The sequence below is a fragment of the Zeugodacus cucurbitae genome, chromosome 5 (genome assembly GCF_028554725.1).
Source record: "Zeugodacus cucurbitae isolate PBARC_wt_2022May chromosome 5, idZeuCucr1.2, whole genome shotgun sequence".
NCBI classification, from domain to species: Eukaryota; Metazoa; Arthropoda; class Insecta; order Diptera; family Tephritidae; genus Zeugodacus; species Zeugodacus cucurbitae.
This window is the reverse complement of record NC_071670.1, coordinates 3,138,587-3,161,781: the sequence shown is the minus strand read 5'-3', so window position 1 is coordinate 3,161,781 and position 23,195 is coordinate 3,138,587. Positions and strand designations below refer to the sequence as shown.

The 23,195-nt window shown below is 33.8% G+C and overlaps 3 protein-coding genes and 1 long non-coding RNA gene across 6 annotated transcripts in view; 2 read left to right on the top strand and 2 right to left on the bottom strand.

Annotated features, from left to right (window-relative positions):
- LOC105208692 (protein suppressor of forked) overlaps positions 1–659 on the bottom strand; it is a 47,512-nt gene extending 46,853 nt beyond the window's left edge. For both annotated transcript variants that reach the window (XM_011178682.3, XM_054232300.1), the window contains exons 1-2: positions 403–659; positions 5–327 (exon numbers count right to left, since the gene is read on the bottom strand). In XM_011178682.3, coding sequence (XP_011176984.1) covers positions 5–327; positions 403–435 — 356 coding nt within the window. In that variant the 5' untranslated portion in view covers positions 436–659. The remainder of the gene's footprint in view (positions 1–4; positions 328–402) is intronic.
- A 299-nt stretch (positions 660–958) lies between these two features.
- On the top strand, positions 959–4,167 carry LOC105208691 (ras-related protein Rab-35). Its single transcript, XM_011178681.3, has 3 exons — positions 959–2,161; positions 2,910–3,209; positions 3,276–4,167. The coding sequence occupies exons 1-3, from the start codon at positions 2,107–2,109 to the stop codon at positions 3,527–3,529; spliced, it is 609 nt and encodes a 202-aa protein (XP_011176983.1). The 5' UTR covers positions 959–2,106; the 3' UTR covers positions 3,530–4,167.
- A 49-nt stretch (positions 4,168–4,216) lies between these two features.
- On the bottom strand, positions 4,217–13,633 carry LOC105208690 (fibropellin-1). The gene is made up of 8 exons (XM_011178679.3): positions 13,445–13,633; positions 10,549–10,693; positions 10,181–10,404; positions 10,018–10,099; positions 6,641–6,732; positions 6,185–6,572; positions 5,989–6,122; positions 4,217–5,919 (listed from the first exon to the last, which is right to left on the bottom strand). Exons 1-8 carry the CDS (start codon positions 13,445–13,447, stop codon positions 5,689–5,691), a joined length of 1,299 nt encoding a protein of 432 aa, XP_011176981.2. The 5' UTR covers positions 13,448–13,633; the 3' UTR covers positions 4,217–5,688.
- On the top strand, positions 6,658–21,602 carry LOC105208689 (uncharacterized). Of its 2 annotated transcripts, none has more exons than XR_008471533.1 (3): positions 6,658–6,799; positions 6,865–7,083; positions 20,369–21,602. It is a non-coding gene; the product is annotated as an uncharacterized LOC105208689 (long non-coding RNA). The 2 variants fall into 2 exon arrangements; XR_851539.3 differs by having other exon boundaries at positions 6,865–7,117.
- The last annotated feature ends 1,593 nt before the right edge of the window (positions 21,603–23,195 follow it).

Sequence of the window (23,195 nt, the reverse complement as noted above, 5' to 3'; positions counted from 1 at the left end):
ATACTTGTGCGTGCTTAACCCAGCTTTGGTCTCTTTCACATATGTCAAGTACAACTTCCACAAATCTATATTTAAAATTTTTACCAACGAACGTTGGAACAATTTTTCAACACGTTCAAAATTTCGGCCTTTCATCTCTTGTTCTATGTAGATCTTCCAATAACGTGCTGTTGTTGGGAATACATTCACTAACGATTCATACAAACTCCGCACATCGTTCACAGGCCGCGTTTGTGCCTCACGCAGCAACACCGACCACGATTCAATGTCGTAGGGACGCATCTCCACCACCTGTTGAGAGCGCACCAAACGTTCGTGTCCCCATTCCTGGAATTATATATTGTTTGTAAAATAAGTAATTGCAACAATGAATATTGCAAATATTGTTTGTTGTTTACTCACTATATCTATTTTAATTTGATCGCGTACGGACATTTTTGCAGCAGCAGCTTAAATACAAATCCACGCGATTACCGTTTTTTATGCACTTAAACACACTTATTTATATATTGCCAACTCCCGCACACTAATTTCAATTGAATTGCGGCGTATTTTGTACAAATTCACTATATTATTAATGAAATAATAAAATTTTCTGCAAGCGCGAAAATTAGCTGAAAATGCCGCAATCTTTTTTTTTATAAAATGCTGAACGTCACTAACGTCACACCAAACCCACCACACATGTTTCATGCTGCCAGATGTTGGTAATCAAACGAACTGAAATAAAAAATTTATTTTTTATAATTAGAGTTTTTTGAGTCGTTATTAAAATTAATTAAATAATAATTAATTCAGCTAATCACATGCACACGCAGGCACTTTTAAAAAGCTATTTTTGTTAATTTAGTTTACTTTCACAAATTCAGGTGTTCAAACTCACGCAAAAATCAGGTAGCGCCGCTTTGCGAAAACAATAAGGTGGCATCACCATGCGAAACAAAGAAAAGCCAGTAATGGCAAAAATGACGGATGATTGCGATTTGAAGGGAAGGCAGAAAGTGAATGAGACGTCTCGTTTGAATTAAAGTTTCAATTGGAAAAGTGCAGCATAGCGAAAAAAGATTGTGCATACATCTAAAATCGACAATAAATTATACTATAGCGTATATTTCAATTGTAATGGAGTAAATTTTGTACGCCTCAAACGGAAACTCAAACGTCTGTTCATTGTGCAAAGCAGCAGTGGCATCGGTAGGGGAGAAATCCAATGAAAAATTAAAACGAAAAGGGAGCGGAAGCAACTGCAAAAGTAACGTCGTCTCAGCCGCTGTTTGCGCTGCCGTCACAGTATTTGCCGTGACAGTTCCCCCTCATCATATAACGTCGGTTTCGTTAACGCTGCCGTGGCTGTCGTCAACAAAGTAAAGTAAAGTGCTAAGTGTGTGAACGCGGGGGTTGGAGACGTTGGTGCTGGTCACTTGACACGAGAAATCACAGAAAAAAGTGGGAGCATAAAAGTTTGCAAAAATATTTCAGACAAATTTTCGAAAAACCTGAAATAAGCTAACAGGCAGATATATGCTGTGTTGTAATCATAACTAACAACCACCCACCGCAACCAGTAACGCCAAATGCAACTCGCAGCCACATTGCTCACAATCGCTTACACCGTACAAAACACCAACGTCATAGCTAAGCAGCAGCAGCAGCAACAACAACCGATTGAAACATAACATTTGTCATATTTAGCATATCAACAGTGTTATAAATATACTAAAATTCTTCCAAGTTTAGATACCAACGTTTGTAGGCGTGCACAAAACGCTGAGTCCCACACCCAATAACGTCTAACCATCATTCCTCGACCGCGCGCAGTGTAAAACATTTTTGAGAACCTTATCAATACCCTTTAAAGAATCACTGGCGTAGCCGTACACAGCAGCGATAAGTCGTGAAAGCAAAGTACACACAAAAGAACAAAATTATAAGTCTACAGTTTAAAAATATAGCACAAACGAGTGAAAAAATCAACGACAACACGCCGCATTACTTACTTTTACTGGGATAATTTTTTATTTGTGGCACTATTGTGCATTTATTGGCTGTAACAGCCATTGCTAATCGGTGGATAAACTCTAAGCTAGCGTACAATAGCTAGGCGACATGGCGTCACGCGGCTTTGACCATTTATTTAAATTACTAATTATAGGTGATAGTGGTGAGTACGTTTGGAATTAATACTTATACATTTATGTAGTATATTTCGCTTAAAGATTGCATTTAATAGCTATATCACATTTACCCGTGCGTGTTTGCATGTCCCAAGGGAATTTGGGTCAATTTTAGCTGCGTTGCATCCCAGAAGTTAGCTAATTTTAGCAAAACATGCAAGAGAAAACTAAAAATTACACAGCCACAGCATACTTTGTGCCGGCAGCATACACGCCACCGCACCAACTGCCTGTATAGCACATAAAGCGACGTATGACTAATGCTAGCTGCTGGTCGTTGGTCGCTTGCTGACTTACTGGCATGTTGTTGCTATATTTCAGTATGTAGGCTAATTTTGAGAATGTATGCTTTATTTTGACCAACATTTATTTTTATTAACAATTAGTGTTGTTATTATTGTCATGCACGCATAACAGTAAAATTATTTGCTAATTCGCTCTCTTCATTTGGCGTAGTGTCTCGTATGAGTTTCATGTCAAATTTGAGTTTGAGACAATGAGTGTTAGCTAGCTAACTTCTATTTAAATGTGCAAATTAACTAAACTAATCGCTGCTTAACCCCATGACACACACACAAACACACTCGCTAATATGACAAAACTCATTAAGTGTTGCAATATATTTATTTTCTAATTGTCTATTTTGACTTTTACTTTCGCTGCTTAACACTTTTAATTATTTGTTTATTTTTTGTTTTTTTTTTTTTTTTTTTTTACGCTGCTCACCACTTGCAGGTGTCGGCAAGTCATCACTGCTCATACGCTTCTCAGACGATACATTCGCCGGCACTTATATCACCACCATCGGCGTAGATTTCAAGATACGCACCGTTGTCATCGATGGACTGCGCATCAAGTTGCAAATATGGGACACTGCCGGACAAGAGCGCTTCCGCACTATAACGAGCACCTATTACCGCGGCACACATGGTGTCATTATCGTGTACGATGTGACGAATGGCGAATCATTTGCGAATGTGCGACGATGGTTGGATGAAATACAAAATAATTGCGATGTGGTCAATAAAGTGTTGGGTAAGACTTGATTTTTTCTACCAAGTAAATGAAATAAAGACGCTTTAACTTATTTCTGCCTTGCAGTGGGCAACAAAAATGATGATCCCGATCGCAAAGTCGTCATCACCGAGGATGCGCAACGGTTTGCGCGCCAAATGGATATCGAGCTGTTTGAGACATCCGCCAAAGACAATATCAATGTGGAAGAGATGTTCCTCGCCATAACGCGACAGGTGCTGCAGCATAAGCTGCGTAATGCGCAAAATGAGCAGCAAAAGGACAGTATCACTTTGAAGAAACAACAAAAGAATAAACGAAAAAGTAAATGTTGCAGTTGAAACACACGTTGTCGCCACCACACCAACAACACCACACGGGTTTTGTGTACAACGCGCAATAAAACCACAGTACTCAGCATATTTTAAAAATATATTATATATACGAAATACAAAATACATACCACACATACTACACACACATATACATATGTAAAACAACAACAACAAGAAAGCGCGTAAACGCAAAAAATAAACACACACAAAATAAGTAAGAAAAGCAAAACAAAATCACTTCAACTGCATGTACTCGTGCATACTCCGGTTTGCATGCTCACGTGAGTTGTCAAAATATAAAGTAAGCCAGCAGCAGTGGAAGCAGATTTTGTTGCATGTAACACAGCATACTGCAGTGCAAATAAGTATTTTTATAGCAGTTATAAAAGTAAAAAAAAAGTAATGTGGTATTCTAAAAATGTAGTAGCAACAAAATGTAAATGTGTATGTGTTTGTAAGAGAACATTTTTGTAAAACAAAATATGAAAAAAAATTAAAAGAAAAAAATTGAAATCACACCAAAACCATTTATGCAGCAAACTGCAATAGCATAGCGTTTTATAAATACACAGTTATTTACATAAATGTATGCATAAATTATTAACTAATACATACATACATATAAACAACAGAACAAACATACATACATATACATGCATATGAAACGTATTTTTTAAATGCTAAAGGTAAATAATGTAAGCAACCTAAATTTGCGTAATTAATTAATTATTTATTAGTTCGATTTAATTTACCTTAATGTTTCAGTACACAAGTTTGTTATAATATTTTAATGCTGCATCTTTCAACTGGTATTTATTTCGTGCATAAGCAACACACATTCGTTTATAAAACTGTATTCAATTATTAGTAAAAAAACAAAAAAAGTAAAGTCTACTAAATATAAGTGATATTACGTCTTACCATGTCAAAAACAACAAAAAAAAAAAACGAAAATTCTTTTATATTAATTAAATATCTCTCTGTGTTGGAAATTTGTCATAGCGAGCGGTACAACAGTTTTTCACCACACTTCATGGTTGATAATGTCTACTTTGTAAGCTATTGTTTTGTTGTTGTAACTGCCAAATTGTTGTAAAATGTAAAATTCAGAAAACACCGTTAGGCCAAGTACTGCTATTGAAGATCTAACCTAATAGTTGATGCAACAACAACAATTTCGAAGTTAAGTCCACTTGCGAGATCGTCGTGAGAATGTTATGACATCAGAAGAGGAGGCAGTCGGGTTTGAAAGATCGTCTTGTGAATATGCTGACCACAGAATAAAAGGTATTCGGATTTATATGTATAGCCTTCATCAAATTCACCACAGCAGCAATCTTCAAAGATATTCGGCGAATGTATTTTTCCGACTGGGAATTTTCACCTCAGCGCCATTTTCAAAGATATTCGGCGGATGTATTTTTCCGACTATGAATTTTCACCTCAGCAGCAAGCTCCAAAAATATTCGGAAATATATTCGGACTTTTTTTTTTTGTTTTACATCAAACGTTCTCACACCAGTCGGTTTTAAGTAACCGGAGTAACGGATCCGGATTCTCATCCGGCCAAGGACTGCCAAATCAGCAACATTCCTCAGTATTATGTTGGAGAATGTTTTATGCCGCTACAACAACAATCAACATCATCAAATTTGCCGGTGTTTCGAAGTTATTCCAACAACTAGTTCAGTCAGTGAAAATTGGTATACTCAAGTGCTTGAGAGTATCGTGGTGAATTCAGTCAGTGAAAATTGGTATACTTGATAGCTTGAGCGTATCGTGGTGAATTCTTTACAGGCGAAGACAGGCTTCCACCGCACACCGTTATAAAACGAGCCGTTAGTATATATTTATTTAAATTTTTCTAAAAATATTTTATTAAGAATTTTTTAAATTACAAAAAAATAAATTAAATTTATTGAGAAATGGCGTTTATGCTTAATTTACAAAAACAAAATAATACATATTTATTAATTTATTTTCAGCGCAGCATATAATAGAAGGCATTGAAGTTAGAGACAAGAAACAAAAAGAAAAAAAATCGACTGAAATTGTATACGAAGAACGTGTAGCATAAGTGAGAAGAAAGTGTAGCACGCACAATACAGAAACGGCTACTTTCATGCTTGGCAGTTTTCAACAACGTCGGCAGACGCTCCTCCAACTTATTTACCGCATACTGTGCAGCCATCGTATTTGGCAACGGGGAAGGCGCGCGTCTGGCGGCACGACACCAACGCGTCGCCCGAGTAACCCGGTGGGCACTTGCACACCGCCAAGTGAGCCTTGGGCTCGCAGGTGGCGCCCGAAGCGCACTTGCCAATGCAGGGATTCACACACTGGTAGTTGATGCACGCCTTATTGTCGGGGCACTCGTTGTTGCTCAAGCACTCACCCTGCACATGCAGAAAAAACAACAACTATATTTACAAAAGCAAAACAAAATTAAAACGCTTTGTACTTACACGCGAGCAGTGTGACAATGGATTGCCGGTGTAGCCTGGCAGGCAGTTGCAGACTGGTCGCTCACGTCCTGTATTGTCATGACCGGGGATGCAGAGCGCATTTGTGCCGCAAGGATTTGGTTCGCAGAGATCCTCTGTTGAAAGTCAAATAAAATTTTAAATTCACATTTTAACTTGCAAACCACAGAATACACACCCTTCGTGAAAGGACGACAGCGCACAAACGGATCGCCGGTCATGTCGCGTGGGCAGCTGCAGACAGGTGTCAAACCGCGCAGATTACAGTCAGCGCCGACACCGCATGCGCCATCACATGTGTTCTTGCAGATGCCATAGAAGCAAGCAGGACGATTGGATGGACAATCGGAGTCGCCATAGCACTCGGGACGACACTCGGTGTACGGCGAGCCGATGTAACCCTTGGGGCATTCGCAGACGGCACGGTGACCAGCGACTGTGTTGCAGGTGGCGCCGATGCCGCATTGCTGGCAAGCGGGCACACACTTGTAGTTGCTGCAGGTATCGCGTGCACTGCAGTCGCCGTCGTGTTCGCACTCGTGACGACAGCCGCTAAGTGGATTGCCCTGCGGGTGAAGTGTGTGTACAAAAAATTAGTCTCATTTGCTTTACTAAACGTGCGTTATACACTTACAGTGAAGCCATGTACACACGAACAGGTGGGCACTCCATTTAGAATCTCACATTTGGTATTGACGCCACATGGACTGGGATGGCACTGCTCATCTGAAAGTAGAAAAGTACGGAATGTTGTGTGAATTAGTATTGGCTGTGTTCTAAGCTGTAAACAGCGGTTAGTAGCTCCATAAAGCGCTTGTCAACTGGTTTGATACTAATAAATAACTAATTTTCTTGAAGAAATCACCGTGGCAAGCGAAATCGACTTTGTTGTTCGAAGAATCAAGTACTTCTGCTGCAATCAACTCACTTCAACTGCCTTAAAAACCCAAAATATCTACGGTTAGACCCAAATCACTTCAATATAACCTCAAAAATTATACAATATTGAACGCATCTCGTCATGGATTAAAATTTTGGTTTGAAGTAACTTCAGAAAGCGAAAATTTTCATTTTTGAGTAAGTACCAGCAATTATACCACGGATCTTAAAGGTATTTATTTGCATTTATATTCGTTTGGGGGTTTAAGTATGCAGATTTAAGAATTTCGAAAATATTCGAAATAACGGAAATCATATAAAAAATCCAAAAACAATATTTCCGGTAATATTTGGAAGAATTGAAAATAGGTATAGTCAAACTTCGCGCTTAAAAACAAGACCTAACTTCGGATGAAGACCCGATAATCCGAATATATCTATATTTATGTCTTATAAGCTATTTTACACGCGTGGTAACATAAGAAACTATCTGAGGTCATGTTTTTGTGTTGAAAGTATAAAACAGTCCCCGATAAAGCGATATATATACATCTGTGACTGTTGAGGTTACGTTGAACCGACTTTCTAGGAATTTTATCTGAGATCACTGCGAATTTATTTGTCGAAAATAATCACACACTTTTCGAGAGAAAATATTATGAAGCTTTTCTTCTCAGAACTCTAGAAACTTAGTCATGGGTTTAAATCGTCTTTCGGTCAATTCTACTTTCGACTTTGTTTTATAAATTATTTGCCAATATTAAAAAAAATTATGGACCTGCCGAAGTGGAACACCCTTTATGGACACATTCTTGATATCATAAAGAATTTTATTTATGTACTCGCTTGCCAGATAAGACAGCCGCGCCGTGATTTGTTGACGATCAGCAGTTTGCATTGTCGACTAATGACGCGGTGATGGCATTAATAACGTAGGCGAATACATATTTACACGTATGTATGTATATTTGTGACTCCTACGCCAACGCATTCCACAATGACATTACGAGCTGCCGCTGCTGACCAGCACAATTTAGCGAATTAAGTAGCGCACAGTTCGCCTTGGCGTTGATTCAACAATGCGAGCGCGCTATTATTAATTTTGATATTTTAAAAGGAAGCAAATTAAAAAAAAATGTTTGAAAGTAAAAAATGTTTTCCAAAAATATTTTTTGTTATCCAAATTTTTTTTTTTAATATTTTTGTAAATCAAATTTTTTTTATTATAATTTTTAAAATCAAAATTTTTTTTAAATATTTTTGTAAATCAAATTTTTTTTTTTTAATATTTTTGTAAATCAAGTTTTTTTTATTATAATTTTTAAAATCAAAATTTTTTTTAAATATTTTTGTAAATCTAGATTTTTTTTTATATTTTTGTAAATCATATTTTTTTTAAATATTTTTGTAAATCAAATTTTTTTTTAATATTTTTGTAAAAAAAAAAAATTTTTATTTTTGTAAATCATAAATTTTAGCTCACAATCGCTTTCAAATTAAAAAAAAAAAAAAAAATTTTAACATTTATTTCAAAACAAAATCAATATTTTCGCGCGGAACGTGAAGGTGAACCGGAACTTCGCAGTCGATCAGCTGAAGCGTGTGACTTAATTCGTTGCTTTTGTTGTTATTTTCTTACAATATTTTCTTATAATTTGTCTTTGTATTTGTGTGTAGTCACTTTGCTTGAGTATTCTAGGCGCCAAGCGCTTACTGCGGCTCCGAATAGTGATTACGCTGCGGTAATGCATAATAATCATTACCATAAATGGATTACAATCGTATATTAGCGGCAATAAATAAATTGGCAGCAAAAGCTCAAATGTAAAAGGTTGCTAATATGAGAACTATGTGGGCCGCCACGGGCAGCATGGCAGCTGCGCGCAAATTCATTAATGAGAATCATTGAAATATTATAAATATTTTTAATCACTACAAATTAAACGCCTCAACAGTACTGTTGTCGTACAAAAAACAACAACAACAATAACTTATTGTTATATTACGTCGCATTACTGTTGTGGTTTTGCCATATTCCTATCGTTTAATTAAACGCCCTCACCACATAGTAAACATTTTCCTACTATTCCCCGCGCAAGTTCAGTGTTAAACAAACTCGTCTAGTCGACAAAAGAATTGTTTATAAACAAATACACAAATTTACGTAATTTCTAAGCGCGCTTTGACGGTTGGTGCAACTGGGCGTATGAGTAACATTCACTTTTCTTAATGCAATGCGTCTGTCTTGAGTCATTTCCGTCTCTGTTGCAGTTACTAAAGAAAGTCTAATGATAGCGTGGGTTTTAAGGTTAGTAGCACTGCGAGGCGTTCTGTCTGCTTTGCTCTTCTCGGAAACTCGATTTTATGTAATTGATAGATTTCACTGCAGTTAGATCCGAAAGTTGTTCGTTCTCACTGAGTTGCTAAATGGTCTATTCTACTAGATAAATTAGTACTAATGTTTAGACCACGAGCCTCTTAATTTATTCGCTCCGTTCGAGATTTTTCTCATTGTATTATTTCGTGATTGAAGAATCTATTGTGGGCCTTAGCCATCTCCTTTAGGCGGAGCTTTCAATAATGGTAGACCCCCGTCAAAGGTCCCAACCTACCTTAGAATAAAAATCCCCAAAAATATATCTTCTATAACGCTATATGGACTTTTGTCCATAAAATCGACGAAGAATTATCCGGGATGCCAAATATAGAGTCTTCTTGAAGATTCTTTCTCTACAAAAAATTTCGTTACGATAGCTCTTGCGGAAAGCAGAGGAAAAAGGATACGTTACGAACATTAATGAGATCTACTGGAGAGCCTATGCTCAGAGAACCAATAGAGAGCCGAACTAGCACCGACTTACGAAAGGAATAACTGATTGGCGCGCTACTGTCACTAAGTGAGACATACAAAATAGATCCCAAGGACAAGCAATTTGAAATCAGTCGCGGTTTTATTATATAGGGTACATTCCGACTGAATTTCTTTCGGGAATCCGAATATTCGCATAAGTTTAAGGAAATCGAAAAGATATTCGACTACTTGGAACACACTCTATCAACCACTGGAGCTTTATATTATCGAGAAACCAAACCTTCAAGGCTTAACTTTAATATAATACTAAGTAAACTCACCAGGATCAACACGATGGCAGGAAGTGAATGGATCGCCTCTGTAGCCTGTGGGGCAACTGCAAACGGCAACGTGATTTTTGGGCTGTGGAAAGAAAGAAAACGAAGAGACGTTATAACCTTCTCTCGCACTTGTAAACAATACTTTCCAATTCAACAAACTCACCTCACAGTTGGCATTGAGACCACAAGCGCCCACGCATGGGTTCACACAGCGATTATCCTTGCATTGCAAATCGCCACGGCAGTCGATGTTGTCCAGACACTCACCACGATTACAGTGTGACAGCGGATTGCCGCTGTGACCAGGTGGGCAGGAGCAGACTGGGCGACCGCCAGCATCCTGACAAACAGCATTCACACCGCAAGGATTACCGTGGCAGGCATCGCCTTGAGGATGGGAGGAAGAAGAGAATGAATTGAAATAAGATTTTTTTATTAAAGTGTGGCGTTGTTGGAAGCGGAATCAAAGGATGCAATATATTTTGCGGTTTAGTGGTTGAGATATTATAGTAATTTAGAATTTTTAAATACCGCTTGAGTCTCGTGCTGCATAGGAGGTGTGATATGAGCATTGCACGCAGTTCGCGTTACGTTTGTCTATGGTTTTACCGAAAACCTCTGGAAAGCTGCTGCTTGCGGCGAGTAGGAGCACTAAGCTCAAAGCGATTTTCGAAGTCTGAAAATAAAGGAGAAGAGAGTTTAAATATTAATATCTATGGACGACTTGCTATCAGTTTTATAGAGCTTATAAACAATTTTTGCATTTCAATCAAGGACTTTCTGGGAAGTAGTGTTGTCTCTTTCTTTAAGTATCTTTCTTGAGAGATGCTAAGCGTCCGAGATTTAAATATTAGATAATGACGTACAAGAGAGTATATCAAAACTCAAACTTTCGGGTTTCCGGATTTTTGGACTACCGAAATATGTTGAGCTAATAAGTCTTATTGTGTGGCATACTTTTTAAAAATAATGTTTGCAAATTTTTTTCGAACTTTCAATGAAAAAAAATTCTACAATTTACATACAATTTATTGGCAAAATATTTTCTCACACCCCATAAGCAGTTATTCAATTCATTTGTAAAATATTTATTGCTTTTGCAATTAACTGCTCGCTGACTAAGTACATATTTGCATAGTTTTAAACATTTGCCCGTCAATATAAATATATGTATCTCCGAATGTTTAAATATTTAAATTAGTTGAAAAATACATACAGACTACACACAGACATACATATATACAAATGAATAAATAACTTCAAACATACGAGAAGTAGATGATGACACATTTGTGACACTTGTGTTTTGTTTTTTGCTTACGTATTTGTTGTTTTTATAGCAAAATCTTGTTGCATCTCCATTTATAGCAACAGTTCGTGATCAATTTGCCTGGAAACAATTAACTTAAAAATCAAGTTCACTGCATTTGTGTACGCCTACGTAAATCTTGGCCGGTTTTTTAACTACTCAATTGATTGCTAATTTTTTCTTAACACAACCGGATGAATGAAATGGAATCATTCAAGAGTTGTCTTGAAAGAGTTTTTATTATTATATTTCTTGGAATTTTTGATACCATAAAAAATTTTGGCCATAAAAAGCTTGGTTTTAGCGAATTTTTTTTTTTTGGTGCTTAAATTTTTTGCTTTCAATAATATTTTTTTTCTATTTTTTCTGATTTGGAAAATACAATTACAAATAAAATAAAAATTTAAAAATTACTAATATTAATAAATTAACATTTTTTTCGTTTTTTTTATTATTATTTTTTTAATGTTTAAATTTCTTAATTTAATTTTTCAGTGGAAAATAGCAAAAAATAAAAATATTTAAAAAATTAAAATTTAATTTAATTTTTACAAAGTAAATTACTGTTATATTAAAATATAGTAAATGATAAATTTTAAAAATTAAAAAAAATATATATAATATATATTTAATACTTTTTTCTGTGAAATTTGAAATATAAAATTTTAACAAGATTTTTACCTATTTTATGTTTTTTGTGTAATTAAAAATTTAATCTAAAAAAATTTTTTGCCTTTATACATTTTTTTTAATTCGTAAAAAGATTATTTTTTTGGCTTAATTAAAAATTTAATCAAAAAAATTTTTGCCTTTATACATTTTTTTTTTAAAAATACCTCAAAATAATTTAAAAAATCGAATTATATATATTTTTTTAATTTTTTTTTTTTAATTCGTAAAAAAATTAATTCTTTTGTTTAATTAAAAATTTAATCTAAAAAAATTTTTGCCTTTATCATTTTTTTAATTCGTAAAAAATTAATTTTTAAAAATTACCAAAAATATATACTTATTTGTTTGGTTGAATTTTTTAATTTAATTTGTTTAATTTAAAAATTTTATATAAAAAATATATTTAAAAAATTTCAAATGAAAAAGTATTTAAAAAATGTAAATAAAAAAAATATTTAAAAAAACGCTTTTCATTATTTACTTAATTTTAAAATAAGAATAATAACTTTTTCAGTTAAAATTTTGCCAAATGAAATTTTTAAATTATTTTCTTAAAATTTATTTTAAAAATTTTTGATACCTTTAATTTAAAGAAATACTTATAAAATTTTTTATAATTTTTTTAATATAACCATAATTTTCTTTATTGATAATTGAAAAAATTGGATTATATATGTATGTATATATTTTTTTATTTTTTTAAATTTAAAAATTACTAATTTTAAAATAAGAATAATAACTTTTTCACAATTTGCTTACAATTTTTTTTTTGTATACATTTAATTCAAAGAAATATTTCAAAAAAATTCAAAAATTCGAATTGTATAATTTTTGTAGAATTTTTTAAATATTGTACAATTCGAAATAGATTGAAAAAATACCTCAAAATAATTAAAAAAATCGAATTATATATATTTTTTAAATTTTTTTAAATTAATCATTTACTACATTTTAATATAACGGTAATTTTCTTTGTAAAAATTAAATTAAATTTTCATTTTTTAAATATTTTTATTTTTTTGCTATTTTTATTTAAATTTCTGGTAGTCAGTGTCCGATAATTGTTCCTTGTCATTAAAAACATAAAATTAAAATAATAACAATTTTTTGTAAACAACACCGGCATACAAATTTCGCACAGAATAATGGACTCTTGGCATATCACCTTTTGTCGCAGTGCATTTAGTCATCCGATACACACGCTTCAATACATCTCTTTATACATACAAACGCACTTAGAATAATTGTTATAGTTTTATTTTTTTTTTGGGTATTTTCAAAATAAACACCACAAAAACAAAGCGTTGCGTCAGTATTAGAATTCAAGTCACGTTCTGAAGCTGTTTACTACAGCCCCCCTAAAGCCGATCGTGTTTGATTCCTAAAGCGATTGCAACACTTTCGGTCGATCGAATTGATTTCAACGCCACGGGCAGTAGGACTCACCATTTTGCTACGTTTTTATTGTATTTTAAAGCGCGTTAATTTTTGCGATTTTTCGCACACACAAAAATTGGAAAAAAAAGAACTTTAACTGACTGCTTGCTGTACAGAAACGGCGGTTCTGAATTGAAACAAATATACTTCTGACGCGCGTCTCAGCTGACGTACCACAACTGTTTGCTTGCTTCCGCCAATATTTGCCTTTTATACTTCGCACCGTCGGTTTGAGCGCACCTGAAGCGGCTTGCGGTGTCGTCGTCTCGCATTTGCGCGTGCGCTCAACAGCTCAGCGCCTGAGTTTGAACATTTGAGTGGATTTCGCAAAGTCGGCTTAACTTAACTTTCTACTCCCGTTTTTCGTTTGAGCGCGCAGTAAACGCTTAGCGCTTCGGCGCGCACACTCTTCGAACAACAACACTAAATTTAGTAGCGCGTCGGCTTGACGTGATGATCCCGCGTGGGCGCGCTTCAGCTAGGAGTGATCAATGGGCGCAAAAAAAAAGCAAACGAATAAGAACAAGTTAATTAAACTTTTTTCTCTGTAACGAGGTGGAAAGGCTGGTTTGCCATAATTTTCGAAAAAATTACTTTTGCAAAAAATTTAATGAATTAAAAATATAAAAGCTTGTATAAACTGGTGTGGAGAAAATTATACAATTTACGTACGTACGATTCACTTATTTAGGCAAAGAAGCGCTGTGATGCGCCGCATGCGGATCCACATTAAATTACTTGTATGTACCTACATACGACCTGGAGGTGGTGTCCATACAAATATGGCTTTGTGGTTGAATGAATGAAGGCGCTGCTGTTGGATTGCTTAGAAGCTCATTAAAACTACATATGTTTAATGCCTCGCCCCATAATTTTCTGTATTAATTATTGCAAATGTTTGTGGGGTGTGCTTTTTTAAACGAACGCTAATTTTAGATAAAAAAATAAATAAAAATGTGAGAATCAAGAATTTCAGTTGCACGTCACTGGGTCATAGAGAAATACATAATATTTATGATTTTGGGTATTTAAATTCACGAATTCTACGTGCTTTCTGCCAGAGGCGTCTAAAATTCCGAATAGTTCTGGAAGTGGAAGGTATGCCCTTCATGAAGCTCCGTTGGGAAGCTGTGAACCGACGTCTTTTAAGTGAGTGCAGCCAAAGCCATAGAGTTTGCTCTGAAGCAGCTTTTAATCGATCATTTTCACGACAGTTAGGTATGGACCCGGCTTCTTAAGCTCTATAATAACTGAAGAACTTTTTGGGGAACGTTTTGTGCTGCTATAATGACAACAACATTAAGAGCATCTCATTAAGTTAGAAAGAAACCTTCGAGTAAAATGGTTTGTTGCTTATTGCTATAGCCGTCTTCGTCGCACTAAAACTATGCCTGGTCTCTAGAGACGATGAGAGAGAGACAGAATTAATCAAAACGCGACCCTATGGATTTAGCACTCTTTCACAAAAGCCATCAATAGCTCAAATTAGATCAATCTTACTACGCGTTGAAATTCCTTCACAGAAGAACCGTTAAACAATTTTGAATGAATACAGAAACTTGATGTCAAAACCTTGTAAATTTATCGAAATACATATATTTTATATCTTTTCCGTGCAATGACTTAGTTAGAGCAACTAATTACCGTTAATTTTTTTTAATTTTTAAACAATTTCGGTAAACAAAATGCTTTTTGAGAAAAAAAACTGTATTCAATTTATGTTTTAATATTATATAAAAAAATTCGAAAATGTTTAATATTTCTACATTTTACAAAAAATTAGTTTAAAAAATATAAAATTACGAATTTTTCAAATGCAATTTTTTTTTTTATTTTTAAATTTAATAATTTTTAATTTTTTTAGAATTTTTTTTTTTACAAAACTTTTTAATTTTACATTTTTTTCCGAATTTCTAAACAAAATAAAATGTTAAATAATTAAAAAATTAGCATGGAAAAATTTTATTAAATTAATTACTATATAAAAAATAATCTTATAATAATTAATAGTTTTCAAATATATTTAAATAACATTTTTTAACATCTCAATTTTTCAATAAATATTAATTAATATTATACAAAAATTAAATAATATTTTTTCAAATTTTCAATTGAATTTTTTAATTTTTCAACCGAATTTTTCTCATTCATTAAAATATTTCAAAAATAATTTTTTTTTACATTTTTGGCTAATCAATTTTCAAATGAATTTTTACACAATATCGCTTTCGAAATATTTTTAAAATAAAATTCGTTCAAAGAAATTGAAAATTACAAAAAATATTTATAATAAACTTAAATATTACTAAAATATTTCAAAACAATTTATTTCCAATTTTTAAATTTGATTATTTTTTTTTAATATTTCATTAAAATTTTTTTGACAATTTTTAATTGTCAAATTTAATTTTTTAAGTTGAGAATTATTTTAAAAACTTTGAAAAATAAAATTAGTCAAAATTTCGGGCTTCTTAATTTTTATATAATTAATAATTTTCAAAAATTAATTAATTTTATAAATTTATATTTAAATTTAATTTAAAAATTTTTTTTTTTTAATTTTATAATTTTAATTTTTATATTATATACTTAATAATTTTCAAAAATTATTTCAATTCCAAATTAAAAATTTTTAACTAACAATTTTCCAAAGTTTTTATATACCAAATAATAATTTTTTATGCACTAATTTCTTTCCGAGTTTTTGGTAATTTTGTTTTGTAGATAAAAATAATTCACGATTTTAATTATAAAATGTTTATCTGAACAATATAATTTTTTTCTGCTGTTTGCATTGATAAGAGCTTTATGACAGCCAGCGGGTGGTCTATTATATCTGTTGTTGTTGCTTTTTTTGTATCACACTATTATACATTATATACTTTTATTAACAAATTATCATGGTTTTCCATAGGCAATTTGCCAAGTCATGCTCTCAAACATTGAACAAGAGATAAGCTATCAGCGTTGTCATGCGAGTGGTGGAGCACTTAGTTTGACTGATATGACTTGAATATTTATTTATTGTTTTGTTTTCGAAAAAAAATTTCTTTTATATACTTATGTATGTGTGTGTGTATATTTTATGTCGCCCCTAGTTTACATGTAAACTATTTGTGTTTGCGGCGCTTTATCAGACAGTGGCGTAATCAGCTATAAATATGTATGTATGTATGTTTGTAATCTACTTAATCTGTTCTTTCATTTCATTCATTATTTGTCAGGCTTTTCAATATTTTTTAAAAATATTTTTTTATATTTTTAAAATAATTTATTTTTAATATATTTTACCTTGCCCTTAAAAAAAATTAAAAAACCAGCAATTTGTCAAAGATTTTAAAATTTTCATTTTTTTAGTATTTTTTTAATAATTCTTAAAACTACTTTGAGTATCTTTAATGCCTCGCGATTGATTGCTCAACATTTGTCAAGTGAAAAAACATAAAAATAACAAATAATTAAAACACTTTAACCACCGCTTGCGTTTAGCATAAACTGCCAAGCATTAAAAAAAGATTCTTACCAAAAATAAAAATTCACAACCAAGAAAAAAACAGCAAAATCGCTCAGTTATTATTGCTAAATTTCATTGTCAGCGTTATGCCTATTTTTAGCCAACACTTCATAGAAATTTGTCTTCGCCTGTTTGTGACTAATAATAATGCTCGTTAAAACAGACTGCAGGGGCGCGTACTCAGCACACATACACACAAGCAACCACACTTAAAATATATATGAATATATAAATGTTGACAAAATACGATAATAAATACGCTGGACATATGACACACTTGCGAAGTGCTACATATGAGAGATTGAGAGCGAGAGAGTTAAAATACCGAACGAAGTACATCTTGTAATTTCTAATAGCATTTCCGAAACAGTCGATTTTAGGCAATCAGAAAGAGTTCGTAGATAGTTTGGGCCAGAGACGATGACCTTTCCCCGTTCCCACAACAATCGGAAGGTCTATGTAATCGGTATCGTTTCCGAAACAGTCGGTTTTAGGCAATCAGAAAGAGTTCGTAGTTAGTTCCGACCAGAGACGATGATCTTACCTCGTTCTCACGATAGTCGGGGAGTCTATGTAATCAGAATCGTTTTCGAAACAGTCGGTTTTAGGCAATCGGAACGAGCTCGTACTTAGTTCCGACCAGAGACGATGAACTTACCCCATTCCCACGATCGTCTGGGGATCTATGTAATCTGAATAGTTTTCGAAACAGTCGGTTTTAGGCAATCGGAATGAGCTCGTACTGAGTTCCGCCCAAAGACGATGATCTTACCTCGTTCTCACGATAGTCGGGGAGTCTATGTAATCATAATCGTTTTCGAAACAGTCGGGTTGAGGTAAACGGAACGAGCTAGTACTTAGTTCCGACCAGAGACGATGACCTTACCCCGTTCCCACGACAGTCGGGGGATCTATATAATCGGAATAGTTTTCGTAACAGTCGGGAGTAGGCAATCGTAACGAATTTGTACTTAATTCCAACCAAAGACGGCAACGGTACCCCGTTTCCACGATAATCGGGGGATCTACGTAATCGAAATGGCTCCGGTTTTTTATCTGGCCAAAAACTGACAACTGAGGAATTTTTTCCAAACGTACAACAACTGCGGGATTCCCAAAATCTACTTCATCAACGGTAATACGGGGTTTTTACTGACTTGTGATTTTTTGATGACATAAGATTGTACTTTTGTTTCAACGGTAGTAATAACGGTTTTTTCTTTTATGATGACAGAAGATTCTACTTTTGTTTCCTGTACACATCGAACTTTGTCAGAATATACTTATAAACCCAGCTGGACCCTGAAGCTTCGCACTATTCGTCAAGGATCTGTTCAGTTGGATACACTCAAATTTCACGAAGTTGTTATGCCAGAAGAAGATCTTGAAGTTAGAATTAGTGTAGTTCAAAATAGGTTTGGTTTCAAGTTGTAGAGGGCGGTTGGAACCATGTAGAATCACGAATAAAGCTCTGTATAGACTTCTGCTGGTCCGACCTGATCTCAACAGTCTTGGTCCGATATGCCGAAAGTAGCGTGATTAATAGTTGCTAAGAACTCCCATTAGGTCGCTTCTTCTAATTCGCTATCTTGTGTCTCGCCACTATCGTCTATTATGTACATACATATGTATGTTTGTATGTTCTATATGTTTGTCTGCTCATTTTTTGTTGATTTTGTATTTCTTCTGTAGAACCTGTAAGCAACTGGACAGACACTAAGCACTTTTCCTTAACAAACAAATTATTTTGTTGTTTTTTCTTCTTTTGTTGGCTATTTATTTACATACAGCATTATCTACAAAACAAATCAGTTGCCGGCGGTCTATGCCGCCTCATATGTCATACACAGAAGACAACGGCTACAACAACAATTTGCAGATGATTTTTGACAGCAAGAAGTGTAGGCGTCAAAACAAGAATTGACCAAACACTAAAGTGGCCTTTCAAATTGCCAATTAACAGGCAAAATACCACAAAAAAAAAACAAAGTGAAATGTTTTAAAAAGAATTACAGTAACCAGAAAAACAACAAACTGTCATAGCAAAAAGAAGAACAAAAGTAAACAACAATAACAACAAAGCAAGTTAAATAGATAGATTAATATGAAGATATTTGTATAAATATTCATATTTGCATAAAATTATCATTTGATAGCTGCTTAAGAAGTCTTTTACATAACCGTTGCGGGTTTTTTTGCTTCGAATATTTTTTATCCGATTTTTTTTTTTTGATTTTGTGTTTTACCGATATTTATGAATTGGCTTAAAGACTACCGTCGCGCGGAGCGAGTCCATACTACATATTAATAATTAATTAAGTAATCTGTGGCAGTGAATGAATGAATGAATCGTGGGCGGAATTGCGGCAGAAAAGAGAGAAAACAAAATTCGCCGAAACTTTCGGTTTTACGCACCAAACTTGGAAATTCTGACTAGCGATTAGTTAAAGTTATTAATTTACAAAAATACAGCATTATATTTTTTACTTGCTGTGTTTTTTCGAACCCCCGGCTACCGTCGTTAAGCGTTCTCGTTTCCACAATAGTCGTTTTTACGAAAACGGAACGGTCACAGATATTTTTATTCGGCCAAGGACTTTACAATCGATAGAATTCGCGAATAGATAGACGCGCTGAGTCGCAAGTTCCAAAACGGACACTGCTCGTCACTCGGTAGGCGGTCCGACAGTGGACAGGTACTCATTAAAATATCGTACTTAGTCGGAGACACAATCGAAAATTGTAGGGCCCTCTTTTTATGCGAATTTTCAAGTACAAATCAGATTTTCCTACTGGAAAAATTCGGAATTGATTACAGATAGACTTTATTACTTACGCACTGTCTTCAAGATAAACAGAGCTTTATACCGATAAATTGGGACAGCCAATTTATTTACTAACTTAACTTTTCTCAGTAACGGAAATAGCTTAAGCTGTCCATTTTGGAGTCTTTAACCGTCCGTGGAAACATGTTTCAAATTTGATACAATTGATCTTCGGAAACTGAAGATCATCTCACTCTTGTTACCAACCAATAAGTTTCTAAGGCGTAGTCAACATGCACGGGTTCGATGTTTAGTCAATTTAAATCTAATTAATCTAAAAGCAAAGAAGGTTGCACGAAATCGAAAATGGCCGATACCCGACACACCTCAGATTTCAGTAATACATAGGTCCCATAGGTCCTTTACTTTACTTTACCCCACATAGGGAGTTATGCCGATGTGATAGTCCTCTTTCGGGTATAGATCTATGTGTTTTCCGCTAATTTTCCATCAAAAGTCGCTAATAAGACTCTCCCGTCTTATAAAGACCCATTTGTACCTAGTAAATATTTTTTATTTAATAAAATTTATAACATTATTTTTCAAAGCACCTATTGGCTTACCCTGCTGATGTGACTAACTTTATTTTTGCAGTCTGCAGTCACCACAATCTGCCCAAATGGTTTGCTTCGAAGTCAACAGCACAACGTCATCGTTACACCTCCGCGGGTTTGAACTTTTGTTTCTTATTTTTTGTTTTTATTTCAGCTAACCTACTTGCTGATTACTCAGTGAACAGCTGAGCGCCGAATAAAGCTCTTCCTTCAAGGTGCGCTTGCTCGCCATCTGTATTTACATATTTACTTATTCAACAGTTACTCATTAAGTAACCCGCCAAAAAAGTCTGTTCCACCAAAAACAGAAAAAAAACGCAGCTGAAATAATGCAGACGCGCATAAATAGCCACTACATAGTGTGTGTGTGTGTCGGTATGTATGTTTACATATACGTATGGAAATGCCTAATTGCTGGCATGCAAATTTCGTTTATTGTTTGTATTTTTCCGACGAAAGTCTGTGCTTTTGCACTTTCAAAGCAAACGTGAAGTTCAAGTTCACGAACATGAAGAGGGAGAAAAATAAAAAAAAAATTAAAAACAAAACAAAAAAATGTAAGAAAATGTATACGCAACGAATGCATGTAAAGCAGATCAAGTGGTTGTTGTAAAATGCCTACAGTAAAATTTGTGTACGAATAAATCAACAGAAAAAAATGTTTAAATTAAAAAAAAAATCAGATATTTCATAAACTATTTTTAGTACCAAAATACCAACATTTATTGAGTTAAAAAATATACTTGACAACCCTGCAAGATAAATAAATAAGTTATATGATACTTTGTGTGTGTAAAAAAACACAAAAAAAAATTTTAAAATCATAATTTCATATTTAGAACTTCATGTAAAATGTGCGTAATACCAACAAAGTAGTTTAATTATTTTAAGTATATGGCAACCATGTAATTATACCATTGTTTTTTAATAACTATTCTTTAGTTTAAATTTTTTTATTTATCGTAAAAAGAGCAGAATTGCTTTTTTTCATTAAAATCTCATTTGGCAACACTGTACTAAAATTTATTGTAGAAAAGACCATCTTTAAATATTGCTATAAATGTATATGCTAAATAATATGGAGGAACCCTGTTTAAATTATTATAAATTTATTTGTTAATTATAAGATAAATGTTTATTATGTAATTTTTTCCATTCAAAAATCATATGGCAACACTACGCAATTTTTTTTATTGAAAAATAAACATTTTAAAATTTTACTGTACATTTATATGTCAATTTTAAAATATATATTTAGTTTATATTTTTTTCTATGCCTCTTTTTCCGGTTGCTAATAATTTTTTTGTATACTTTTTTTCATTAAAAATTACATAGCAACTCTATAAATATAATACATTTTTACAAAAGAATATACAAAAATAAACTATTTATTTTAATTATATTATTTTCATATCCGGATCCGCCGGAAATCCGTTATTTTCAAGTCAGCATCAATTCCGTCGGAAATGAAAATATTTTGTTCAACTTCTGATTTTCGACCAGCACCAACTTCCGGCTGAAACCGAAAATAGACTGCCCGGAACTGGAAATGAAATTCAACCGGAAACAGAGGTGAAACAGAAACGAAATTCAAACGGAAGTATGTTGACCGGAAATGGAATTTTGTCGGAACCGGTAGTGGGAATCCGGAAATAGTTTGTCAGGGACTGGCAGCGGGACCGGTATATAATATATACTAAAGTTTACGCTCGTTGCCCATATTCCTACATGTATTTTCCGGTTCCCGCCCGGCATTTTACGCCCGGCCCCTCTGCCGGCGCCGCTACATAAAAATGTATTTCAATTTAATGGCAAAAACTGGGATTTCTACCAGGCAACCAGGAGCAGGCAGTAGGTGGCTGCGAAACACAAAAAGGCTTATAACTTTTGAAACAGTGGTCGTAGAGAAAATCTACAAATTTCGAAAACTGCAAAATTTTACAATTAGAATCATCATTGAATTTATGGAATTAAAAATTTGTTGCAAATCGCATTATTTTATGGAAATTACACAAAAAATGGTTTAGTTTTCTTGTAAAAGTTTCAGAAAATAATGTTAGTAGTTACTCCGTGTCATTAGCCATGCATTGTGTGCCTCACATGTTCAATAAAACAAATTTTTTATTAAATGCTTTACTTTTAATGTTTGCACTAATTGCATAATTTATTGCATAATATACGCAATATCCTGTTGTTTGAAAGAATGTTTTTGTTTGCTACACAATAGATAATCATTTTCTACTTCATTTTTATATTCTCCTTTTCTTCTATGCACGTAAAAACGCTTTTTGATGCACCGAAATGTACTCGATATTGGTGTTACCACATCGTTAATTCTACAAATATTTCATAGAATTTTATATTCCCATTTAATGTAAAAAATCATTTAGTTTCTATATTTGCAAGTTAGAACTCGAAATTCCGACGTTTTAGCCATTTTTTCGCTGAAAGTTTGCGATTTGAAGCATGTTTTTAATTTTATAAACTCGATGGTAATTCCAAGAATAAATCGAATTATACAGGATTATAGAACATGCGATTCTGCAAATTTTGGCATTTTTAGTTTTTCGTTACGAGCAGCCGTTCAAAAGTTATTCGTATTTTTCTGTTCGGCAGCCACCTACTGCCTGCTCCTGGTCGCCTGGTAGAAATCCCAGTTTTTCGCACCAAATTGAAATGCATTTTTTTGGCAGCGGCGCCGGCAGAACGGCAGAGCTGCCCGATGGTGTTGCATATGCAAAGGGGCAAATTTGAATTACCGGAAGCGGGAAGTGGCGGGACCGGAAAACGTCACCGGGCGGAAACCGGATGTGACCAACTTCCTGTTTCCGGTCCCCAGCTTCCGGTCTGGATCCCAAACCGGAAG